We start from the raw sequence: 12,737 nt of genomic DNA on the forward strand, positions 1-12,737 counted from the left end.
TGCACATTGCCGCGTACATACTCAGCACTGTATATAGATGTCAATGGGACCAATGGATTTCAGCTTTGTGAAAAGGAACTGTTACTTAAGTGTCCTGGTCAATATTTATTTGTACATAGATATTCACAGCACTTTGGGCGGTATCCAATTAGCCATGATAAATCAAGATATTATTGCCGGCAAGTTTTTGCACTTATCACCGGCGTTAGTGCGATATTTTCACCTATTCCGGCAATGCGCACTCTTGTTTTTCACCAAATCCTATTGCAAAACAGGTGAAAACGCATACGTGCGATAATTTTTCATGGCGAAACCTACAAAAATGTCTCTACATTTTGGAAGATTAGTCTGTAGTCTATGAAAGGCCTAACTGATATAGGAAATCAATATAGAAGTGTATTAATGGCCGTAATAAAAGTATTTTGGGTTCTTCAATTGTGTCAATTGGCTGTTACATGCGTATGTGCATACGTGTTGAAAAATTATAAAAAGCAATATTTGGGGGAGAAAATAACTGCTGGACGTAAAATTGGGGGTGCATTAAAATGCGTGCAAGTATATTTTTGTGTCTTTTAAAGAATGTTAAAAATACACCTGCTGCAGACACCTGCAATGTCTAAAACATCTGTCCCATCCAAACAGCCCCCAAATATCAGACCCACTACTTTAGTTTAAACCCATTTTCCACTACTTTTATTTTTTTTGCCCCAAAAATGACATGTCAAATTACACTAATAAAAAAACCCCTTTGGCTAATTTATCATTAGGGAGGGGGTGAGTGGCGGGGTGTCCAAAGGGTCCTAAAACAAATCCCCACGTTTTTAGCCAAAATTGTGGATTTTGCTTCTTTTTTTTTCACCTACTCTGAGATGGTGAAAACTTATCGCCGGTTTCTGTCTATGCAATCGTCACACATGCAATATATGAATTGCGTGATTTCGATATTAACACCAAAGTGATAATTTATCGCGAAAAATAGGCTTATGGCGTCTAATTGGATACCCCCCTTTGTGTATATAAATCAATGGGAACACCTGGATGGACTTCCACATTGATAAAAGCAAATCCTGTGATGTTACAATCGTTTTATCATTAAGGATTTCCCTGAAGGTAGTAAAGCCCTGACGTTACAGGGAGATATGTCTCCGGTCCCTGCAGCTTCAACCAGTGGAACCGGGACCAAGCAGTGCTTGACATACAGTATCAGCTGCTGTGTGATCCATGTTACACTGAATGCTACAATGGCAAAAGGGAATACAGTATCTGCAATAGGTTTCCAGGTTTAAAAATAGGAAGACAGAAATATGAAAACTAGCCAATTATTCTGTGCTATAACTTTATTAAGTTGCAATGTTTGAATTTAACTAAATATGGAAATGTATGGTAGGACCAGGTCTGACACCACAAAGGTGTGGGCAGCACAGACAGTGTAATGGTTAGCATTGCTGCCTCACAGCACTGAGGTCGTGGGTTCGATACCCACTACAGCCCTAACTGTGTGGAGTTTGTATATTCTCCCTGTGCTTGTGTGGGTCTCCTCTGGGTGCTCCAGTTTCCTCCCACACTCCAAAAATATACTGGTAGGTTAATTGGCTCATAAAAAAATTACCCCTAGTGAGCATGTGGTAGGGAACATAGATTGTAAGCTCCATTGGGGCAGGGATGGATGTAAATGGTAAGATATTTTCTGTAAAGCACTGCGGAATATGTGTGCGCTATATAAATAACTGGTAATAATAATGGAAAAGTCCTTTTGTTGGTGGAAAACAGTTATGTGCCCACATTTAAAGCAGGGATCTACCCATTAATCTTCTCCATCCATTTACCTTAACTAAATAATCTTGTCCTGCAAATTGAAATTGTGTTTTTGCAAATGGCTGCAAGAGGAGGCCTGACGCTCCTAATCCTCCCTCATCTGGGAATATTCACATTCCATCTAACCAGGGGCGTTAGGACGTTTTTATGTTGAAGGGGACAAGATATCATTTCATTTTGACTGGTGCCCTTCTCAAATGTTTTGGGAGGGGTGAGTTGTCCCTTTGGCACCCCCTCCCCCCACCATTCTGGCACCTATGCATGTAATTCAGACATATCTGTATATCCTGTAACATATGTGTGTGGTATTTGGCCTAACAGAGGTGTGCGGCTGAGATTTCTCACTGATTTGCAAATGCGAAAATATGCAAATGTGAGTATGAGCCTCCCTCTTGTGTACTTTCATGTGACGGACCGAGAAACCCTGCAACTCACACTTTGCCTATCTGAGCAATGCTCAATGGCACTGGTGGGTCCGATTACCCCACCATCGACGCACCATCAGTCACATCATCGTCTCCCCGAGCAGCCCTTGTCTGCTTACACAGCCTCCCTTGTAGTTTTCTTAAAATATGGCTGCTGTAGCTACGGTGACGTGAAAGAGAATGCAGCTTAGGGTTTCTGCACTCCTTCAATTTGTCTTTAGAGCAAACTTTTTAGAATCTCAGCACCCTAAAGTATCGGCATTTTTTCCACGGCACCTCTGGGCCAAAAGTTTCTTACTGAGAAATTCATTCAAATTTAAATGAATTGTGCTTATATGTCACCCTTAGGTTCCGTTATGTGGTGATTGACAGGGCTGTGCAGGGCCGTAACTAGGGTAGTGCGACCGGTGCCATGGCACAGGGCACCACAGGTCAGGGGGCGCTGTTTGGGCCTGTCAAATGTCTATTTATTATCATCCTCACTTGTAGCTTCTTCTTATTTCATCCCCAGCATCTCCTGGCCTCCCCTATCTCTTCCCTGGCCCTTCCTCATGAAGCCATGGCCCTTTTTTGGGTGCATTATTATTTTTATTACCAGTTATTTATATAGCGCACACATTTTCCGCAGCGCTTTACAGAGAATATTTGGCCATTCACATCAGTCCCTGCCCCAGTGGAGCTTACACTCTATATTCCCTATCACACACACACACACACACATACACACACTAGGGGTAATTTTGTTAGGAGCCAATTAACCTACTAGTATATTTTTGGAGTGTGGGAGGAAACCGGAGCACCCGGAGGAAACCCACGCAAGCACAGGGAGAATATACAAACTCCACACAGTTAGGGCAGTGGGTATCGAACCAACGACCTCAGTGCTGTGAGGCAGTAACGCTAACCATTACACCATCTGTGCTGCCCAATATGTCCCTTTGAAAAATTAGGGAGGCGCCAATGCTCTTTCTGGCAAAGGGCACCAAAAAGTCTAGTTACGGCTCTGGGGCTGTGCTTCTTTTTTGCCCACATAGTTTTTGATTGGCAGTCACTAGCTGGTTTTGACTATCACACTGACTAAATATAACTTTTTTTTGGTACTGGACCACCAATTGGGCACCCCTGCAAGTGTGCTGAGGCACCCAGTTTGGGCACCACTGCTTTAGAGCATCCCTAATGGATAGTTGTCTATAATGACATTATAGCCAGCGGTATAACTCTTATGATCAATATCACATTTCCTAACTATAGAAATGAATGCAGATATCCACGGATACATTATTCTGTGCTGATTTATCACCCCCTGACACACTCTATTATAGCTAATGCTCTTTTTTTTTTGGTTGACTGGTTGCACCTTTTTACTTATTTTCTGCATATGCATGATAATATAATTCTAAGTGCAGATTAATGTATCTATATGTTGTCACTTACATTTAAAATCATACAGTCAATATAGATTATGTTTATAAACAGTTTAGCTTCCCTGTAACAGGTCCGGATTTAGGACAGAGGGGACCCTCCGGACCAGGGCTGACAAAAGGTGATAACTGGTCTCATATTAGGAACATTTTCTTTATATACGTTAGGATGAAATATATGTATTTAGTTGCATAGACAGAATTGAGAAAAGGAGAAAGTATTAGTTTTGAAATCTGCTTTCTTATTTAAAATCTATGTTGATATTACTCTCTCTCTGCCCCCTCCCCTGTGTGTGTATATATATATATATATATATATATATATATTCAGCCTATCCTTAAATGTGACCCTGCCCTTCAAGAGCAGTAAGGATCTATGTTGTCTCTTTACCATCACCCTAGTGGGTTCCCTTGTTATGTAACTATGATCTGTGTTTTTTTGGGACATCTTTGCTGAAAAAGTTTGTTATCACCCACATTAATGATATGTTGTTTCCTCTCATACTTCTTTGACGGTATGTAGTCTGCATCCTAGCTGACGGGATGCCAACGGTCTAAATACTGGCGCCAGTATCCCGACAGCAGTCAGGATCCCGGCTCCAGAATAACGACCGCTGGTATCCCAAAGGTAAGTATCCGGGGTTAGGGGGAGGGTTAGGCTGTGGGGTTAGGCATTAGGGGGAAGGTTAGGATTAGGCAGGAAGGGGGGAAGGTTTAGGGTGCGGGCAGAGGGAGGTTAGGTTAAAGCACTAGGGGAAGGATAGGTTCAGGCACCGAGGAGGGAGGGGTAGGGGTTAGGGTCCAGGAACTTACCTTTTAATGACGGGATTGTGACTGTTGGGATGCCGCTGTCGGTATTCTGATATTCCCATACCCAACCCCCCTTTGACGCAAAACCTAAATGCCAGTGTTTTTGCACACGTCCCAGGTCTAGACTATGTGTAAAAAGGGCCGACCCGTGTCGGAGTCCCGGGTTCGCGACCCTGTTCTGTACCAGGGTTGGGGACTGAGACCCGGGAAATTCAATGGTGGATAACCCCGTGTATTTCTTGGGTTGTTGGTCTAAAAGGGTGTGTTAGAAGGTCCTCTGAAAGTGTCCGAGAGTTCCAATGGGCAGATATCTATCAGACTTGATCCGACAAGTACACAGATTTATGTGGCCAAATCGAAAACATCCAACAGGGTCCGACCTGGGTTTTCAGACATGGGTCCAACCCAGGTCAGACCCAGGTCAGACACCGTTTACACAGCACCATCAATCTGGGTTATTCTCAGGTCAGCACTATTCACACTGAACCCGGGTCTGCCCTGCTAAACTTGTGAGGTCATAAAAAGTGGGAGGTGACTGCTCCACAACAACAAATCAGCTCATTTTAGGCATGACATAGATCAGATAACCTGGGTTACACCGTTTACACTGCACCGTTTTACCAGGGCCATCCTGGGTCTGACACTGGTAGCTACCTGGGTTGGATTGCCGGGTCACTTGACCCGGGTTGTTTGTCAGGGACCCTTTTACACTGAGCTGCGACCCGGGTAGACCCAGCAATAACCCAGGTTTTAGCTCTGGTGTAAAAGGGGTATAAGTAAGCGTGGTTGGAAGATGACCACATAAAAGGGTAAACACAATCAATTCAATGGATTTACCAGCCATTTGAATCCAAACACTCTGCATTTTATAGTCCGGTCTAAAACGACTAGACGTATCCTCTAGTGTGGCTACTAGGACACACAAAGCAATGACAGCTCATTTTGCTAAATAAGTTATTTTTCCAATTAAATAAGTGTTAGAATGTTTAACTATTGGAGTAACGTCAGAATATGGTAGTTTGTGTTTCACAGGTAAGGATGCAGCCTAGTACAATGTCTTAAAGGAATTAGCACATTTTAATTAACAGCAATCAGTAGTTGCCTGCCTGTGCCAGTGCAAACACAAAGAGCCTCTAGACAAACACAGCTCATTACAATCTTCCAAACTGTATTTCTCATGCAAGTATTGATGGGCAAACCCAAGGTTGAGGAAAAGAACATGTGCTTCATAAGGTAGTATACAACTCAATGGGCAGAATTGTTATTTATATTGGGCATCACAGACTGTGTAATGGTTAGCATTACCGCCTCACAGAACTGAGGTTGTGTGTTTGACTCTCAATATGGCCCTGTGTGGAGTTTGTATATTCTCTCTGTGCTTGCATGGGTTTCCTTCGGGTCCTCCAATTTCCTCCCACACTCCAAAAAATATACTGATAGGTTAATTGGCTCCCAACAAAAATTAACCCTAATGTGTATGTGTGTATGCATGTGATAAGGAATATAGATAGGGAATATAGATTGTAAGCTCCACTGGGGCAGGGTCTGATGTGAATGGCCCAAAATTCTCTGTGAAGCGCTGCGGAATATGTATCCGCTATATAAATAACTGGAGATAAATAAATAATAATAAATATTAGAGAATCATCTCTGGCATATATTGTTCTTATTATGCATCCTTATCAATGGATGCTACATCCTGCAGAAGCTACTTATGTTTCTATATATAATTTATAGGAACATAAGCACAGTATAATAAATGATATTTGCACCTATTATGGAGTGTAGTACATCACCCCAGGGTAACTTGGCTGGCTGCATGGGATCCCAATGCCGGGAGGGGGCGGACGCTTGGTGACGTCAGGGGGTTAGTTATTTAGGCTGGCTGGGGCTGCAGGCTGAGCTGCAGAAGGAAGGAGGACACAGTAAGTTGGACAAGCAGCAGCAGGAGGCAGTGAGAGGAGCCCTGTAGGGCTGTCACGGGCACCTACTGGCAGAAGACAACCATCATATACACACACAGCTTATTAGTAGCCAGTATTGGGGAGGATGATGTGCATTACCCGGCACAGGAGACGCTGACAGCAGTTGGAGCAGGATTTGGTGCATGTGGGAAATCCGCTTTCTTCATTGATCGGGAGAGTCGGGGAGCGCTCCGGGACCTGCTCATGCTGTAGCTGCGCTGCCCGGGCTCCCAGCATTATGAAGCCGCTCCCAGCTACCTCTGATCCTGCAGGACAGAGCCAGGAGTGCTCCCCCCGGCGCAGAGAGAAGGGGGAGGCGGACTCGGAACGCCAGAGGACCCGGGAGCGCCTGGAAGCCACCCTGGCCGGGCTGGGAGAGCTGGGATACCTGCGGCACAGACAGGAGACCCTGGTGAGGGCTGCTCTCAGCCCCGGGGTGGTGGGATGTGGAGACACTGCTGTGAGAGGTGACAGCCCCCGGAGCCTGGAAGAGAGGTTCCTGGAGGAGAACATTTTGCTGCTGAAAAAACAGCTGGTATGTAACAGGGGGTGCTGGGGGGCTACTCAGTATGTGCTGTACCCCAATACATGAGGCTGATCAGTGGGTGTACTAATCCGGCTGCAGGGGAATAATGTGTGCTGTACCCTAATCATTGTGTGCTGGGGGCTTATCCGTGTGTGCTGACCTCCAGTGCAGGGGGCTAATATACTGTATTTGTGCTGTACCCCAGTACTGGCGTGTGAGGGGGCATATACTATATTGCGGTATAAGGGATTGCATGCAGGTCCCTGCAGAAGGGCAGTTATTAGTGTCCCTGTATCTATATGGTGGGTGCTGTGAGTGTAGTCACTTTGGACAGATAAATCTTCTTGCAATGTGCAAATTGGCTGCAGCGTTAGCTCTGAGATTGCACAGAGCCAGGTCTGCACATTACTGGGATTACAGCCAGGTTAGGAAGCCCATGGTGTTGATTGTAATGGGATAATAATGTAGGAATCTACACTGGGGAAAATAGAGGAGGGGTAGCTGGGTTGTACTGTAATAAAATATGCATGTGGGGGTAGTGCAAGGGTATTGGGGTATTATGATTTGCATGTATTACCATTTAGTGCTAAAGCAAGAGCTTTGTTACTATTCGAGTCCCTGCTCATTTCTCAGACTGGGGTTTTCTTAGTGGCCATCTAGAGTCCTTGCAGGACTCCCAAGAACCCAGAGCAGAGCTAGCTGCTGAACATAGGTAGTCTCTCCTTTCTGTTTGGATAATGATGTTTATTATTATTATTATTCTCCTGCTCCTCCTCTTAGGGGATGTTATATGGTCCTTAGACTGATATTCGGTCTGAGTAACGGGTTTAAGGGCACCTAAATAAGATCCCATATTTGGAAAAGGATCTGGGAATACCATGCGGCCACCAGGGGGCGCTCCCAGGGTGCGGCATGTGAGCCCCATCTCTGTCTGCAATAGAACATGTTTGCTTTCCTGCCCTAGGCTATCTCAATAGTTTCCTATATCGGCTGAAAGGATAGCCAACATTAACGACTACCCTCTTACATGCAAGCCAATTAACTCCTTCAGTGTCTAGTGTGCTTGGCTATTGATTAGACTGTCACCAGACACCATCTATTGAAGGCCCTCCACCCAAGTACAAAAAAAAAAAAAAAATCAATTCCGTTTGGAGTTTGAATTGAAATGGATACACGATAAGTGTTTATAAATATTTGTTCCTTTTTAATTGTGTTATTTCCAGTAACTAAAGGAAAATGGGGAATGTGCAGCCGACATTTGTATTCAGTAATTGTGTGCAAATGAGCATTACTGGTTTTCCCTCTACCCCTCAGATTGATTGTCTGAGTCGCTCTCTGTTATTGGGGGATTTTATTTCCTCTACTGACCGTTTTATTTCTATCTCCCAGAACTGCCTCCGTAAAAGGGACGCTGGCCTGTTAAATCAGCTTCATGAGCTGGACAAGCAGATTAATGATCTGAAGCTGGATGTGGAGAAGACCACTGAGGATCATCTGGAAACAGATAGCCGCCCCAGTTCAGGTAGATTGAAGCTCCTCTATAAAACTGCATTTTATGGCCAAATGCAAATCCTCTATCATGAATATTCTATCTGTCAAAGAAGCAAATATGATTTCTTTCTGTGGTTAAGAAGGGATCACATAAAAGTAATTAAAAAAAATATATTCTTTTACAAATAAAAAGGGCTACCATACCAGTCACTAAATTGGTGTAGATTGTATTTATGATGAATTTTTGTTTAGCATCAGTTATTGTTGTCTTGCCAGTTGGTATATAAGATAGAAAATTATGGTCTCTCACCCCACATTAAGTGTTACATTGTAGTAAGAACCAAAACTGTGGAGTAAATGCCTTTTTAGTGGTTTAACATGCAAAACATCAGGCATGTACACTATTAACTGTTGGCTTAGTAATCTTAGTATTGCGATTTTTGTTGTTGTTGCATAAATGGATTATTGATGAGGCAATTTCGATTGTTCCAATGTTACCAATTCTGAAGTCGACAGCAATGGCATTCTACATCTGCAATGAACTTTATTTTTTATTTTTAGGATTTTATGAGTTGAGTGATGGGACGTCAGGATCTCTCTCTAACTCCTCAAACTCTGTCTTCAGTGAATGTTTATCCAGCTGTCAGTCTAGCACCTGCTTTTGCAGCCCTCTAGAAGCATCAATAAATATCACAGATGGTCAACCAAGATCGGCAGGTAAAGGCCCCCTCTAACCATGATTTTTCCATCAACTGTTAGAAAATTTGGGCTTTCACCCTTCTTTTTTTTTTTATCCTTTGTTATAATGCCTATACAGAAGATATAAACTGTGGCCAGTTTGTCAGACAGAACATCCAGAGGATTGGGTTTGCTTTACTGATTAGTTGGGCAAAGTTAATGTCTTTAATCTACTATGTCTATGTCAACTGTCCTGTCTTAAAAATGCAGATTACACTTGTTATGCAACAAATCTGGAATAACAATACTTTTTTTATTTCTTTTTGACTAAACTTTTTTTTTTTTATAAAGCTATTCTTAATGGTCATATTCCAAATTTATGGTAACACCTGATCATGTCCATATTGTGGTTCACTCTCCTTTTTAATATAAAGTCTGGCTATAGATGTATTATGTGGTAAGGTATATCATGTTCATTCTCTGCTGCGTGACCCCCCTACCCTGTAATGGAAAGTGTTTAAACCGCTTAAAATTTTATACCTGGTAAATCTAAAATGCTATACCAAAGCCACTCTGATTTTGTAGGGCAAACTATATTTTAATATGTATAGGGAAATAATATACATTTTTTTTTTTTTTTGCTAAAACCTAGACGTTGAATAACTATTTCCAAAACATTGTACAAGGTGCGTTCATTTTTAGGTTTGTTAGTGATGGTTTTTTTTTTCTCAGATGATTTCTTTGAGTGGTTGGACTACAGAGAAGGACAGTATGAAAATACCGGCACTGTGCGCCGTTCTTTCTCCGTGCCCCATTCTAACACCATGGAAGTTGTCGCTGATGTACATCCCAAGTATCAGTGCGATCTGGTATCCAAAAACGGCAATGATGTGTACAGATACCCGAGCCCTCTCCATGCGGTAGCAGTGCAAAGCCCCATGTTTTTGTTATCGATGATAGGGAATATGAAGGAGGAGGAGAGTGAAATGGGTGCCAATGTGAATGACCGCTTAGTGCCTGAACTGGACTCTGTAAAGCCTGAAGAACCTTTCCAGCAGCAGAGTAGTGTCTGCACTGCCCCGCTTTCTACCGGTAAAAAATTGGACGGTTATATTTTAAGCGTAATTCAGAAAAAATCACATCCCGTAAGGACTAACAAACCCAGGACGAGTGTAAATGCAGACCCAGGTAAAGGTATATTACGACATGGGAGTATGTGTGTCAAACAGACTGGTGGCATCTCTTATAGCAACACTACTAACCTGAAGAATCCTAAACAGCTCTGTTTACATTCCTCTGTAATCATCTCGGTGGATAATGCTCACCCGTCTCTTATACAGTGCTCTAAGGAAGCTCAGAGTGGACAGCTGGAAAGTAAAAAGGTGCCATCCGTCCTCAGTTACCAGCCAAGTAACGTTAATGAACTACAAAGCCAAAACAATTCGCGGAACACTGTGCAGGCTGTCTGTCAAGGTATCGGAAGGGTCCCTGTGGTTGGGACATCAAATATTCAAAAGGACATTAATCTAAATCCCACTCCACTAACCAGCCCTTTCTCCACTGTTTCCAATCTTCTTTGCAACGCATCACCCAAGGAAACGCACAGCATGGTACCTCTTGCCCAAGAGAATAAAATTGTTCCACCACCAAAAAGGATTTCGCCCAAAAATACAATAGACACTTATCATATGTCATCGCTTGATGAGAGACCGCCATTAGACTTCAAGAGTGAAGGATCCTCCTCCCAGAGCTTGGATGAAGGGCTGTTGGTCAATGCACACTATATACCTGCACAACAACAGGGAGTAAGGTTTCATAAAACAACCAAAAATGTGAAGATCGTGAAGAGCTCAACATTTAAACACCGTTCAAGCGTTCAGCATATTATGGACAATGGTTCTCAGACATTGAAAGAAAAGAGTAAAGTTGTGGCCAAGAAATGCAGGTTTCCTGATGATTTGGATACAAATAAAAAAGTAAGGAAGATCTCTCAAAGAGTTAAAAAAGTTGTTCATTCGCAAGTAGAGACTGGCATTGCAGGCAAAACATCAGGGGCAAGCAAATCTGGAACCAAACCTCATGGGCATGCAAAGGATGTGGTTTTGACCAAGCCCAAACACAAAAGGGGGGATTACCGTAGATGGAAGTCATCAGCTGAGATATCTTATGATGAGGCATTACGGAGGGCAAGAAGACGAAACCAGAGGGAAATGGTTGGGCTTTACACACCAGTTCCTATTCCCTATGCTAGCCCATATGCATACATAGCTAGTGACTCTGAGTATTCTGCAGAATGTGAGTCTCTGTTTCATTCCACTGTTGTAGACACAAGTGAAGATGAAAAGAGCAACTATACAACAAACTGTTTTGGGGACAGTGAGTCCAGTTTAAGTGAGGTAGAGTTTGTTGGAGAAAGCACAACCTCAAGTGATACAGATGAAAGCGGAGGACTTATCTGGTCCCAGTTTGTACATACCCTTCCGATGCAAACCCACACAGCTGCTGACCTCCAAGCCACAGCCAAGGCCTTTGTCAAAATTAAGGCCTCGCACAATCTAAAGAAGAAAATTCTTCGCTTTAGATCTGGGTCTTTAAAATTGATGACGACTGTTTGAACCCTGCAATGTTTTCTTCAGTAGCTCTTTCCCCTTTCTATCTCTCTGTAAATAAATCTGCATTGCTTGTGGAATTATTTAAAGTTTACAGTAACTTATGTTGACTCCTGAAACTGTTCTGCTACTGCCGAAATTGTAGTACCAGGTGAAAGACCTTAATCAATTGGCCGATGATTATCCAGAGAACCTTCTTAAAAATCCAATGTTAACTTGTTGGCCAGAAGGCCATCAACGCATACAAAAAATTACTCTGTACAGATCAAGTTTTTTTATTTTTTACTCTTAAGGACATGATCCTAACATTCCCTCTGAAATGGCACTCTTTTTTTTATTTGTCAGAAGGAATTTAATATTTGCCTGTATGTGTTTGTGTCTTTCCCACCGCTCAATTTGAGTAAGGATTTTGGACCTGGTGCTGCAGAACTTGGCCAGACCCGAAGTGTCTGGGGGTGGATTGTATTTCCCACTCAGTTTTAAAGGATGGATTTGCTTTCATCAAACATATGCATGCATTATGCATGAATAGTATTGGTTCCCATATGTCTCATACTATGGATTTTATGTACATTATAATCACATGTATTTTATATATTTTCTAAGTTATATAACACATTTTACATGGCTATAAACTGTCTGCTTTAATGCTGTTTAAATTTATTAAATTGGAAAGGTACAATATTTTCTTGTCTTGTGTGAAATATCCCCTCAAAGGAAAAAAAAAATTATTAATGCTAATAGGGGAAAAAAAAAAATGTGACTCAGTCGTTCAACTCTTTAGGTAGTGCCCCAAACTGCCATTGCAGTCCATGTTTGAAGGATATCCATGCTTGAGCCCAGCTGGTTAAATCAAATTGACTGAGGTGCTAATTAAGTCACCTGTGCTTAAGCATGGCTATCCTTAAAACAAGCACTGTAAGTCTCGGAACTTCTGCCCTAGTGATTAGTATGTTCGGAATAGCCGCTTCTACTGCATTCTGCTAATGTATCGGTGC

General features: G+C 42.5%; 1 protein-coding gene across 1 annotated transcript; it reads left to right on the top strand.

Moving 5' to 3' along the window:
• The first annotated feature begins 6,364 nt into the window (after positions 1 to 6,364).
• Positions 6,365 to 12,423, top strand: DACT1 (dishevelled binding antagonist of beta catenin 1). The gene is made up of 4 exons (XM_088473709.1): positions 6,365 to 6,970; positions 8,351 to 8,483; positions 9,014 to 9,169; positions 9,863 to 12,423. Exons 1-4 carry the CDS (start codon positions 6,674 to 6,676, stop codon positions 11,743 to 11,745), a joined length of 2,469 nt encoding a protein of 822 aa, XP_088329835.1. The 5' UTR covers positions 6,365 to 6,673; the 3' UTR covers positions 11,746 to 12,423.
• The last annotated feature ends 314 nt before the right edge of the window (positions 12,424 to 12,737 follow it).

This window comes from Taudactylus pleione, unplaced genomic scaffold (genome assembly GCF_031769625.1).
Source record: "Taudactylus pleione unplaced genomic scaffold, aTauple2 ptg000139l, whole genome shotgun sequence".
Classification (NCBI taxonomy): Eukaryota; Metazoa; Chordata; class Amphibia; order Anura; family Myobatrachidae; genus Taudactylus; species Taudactylus pleione.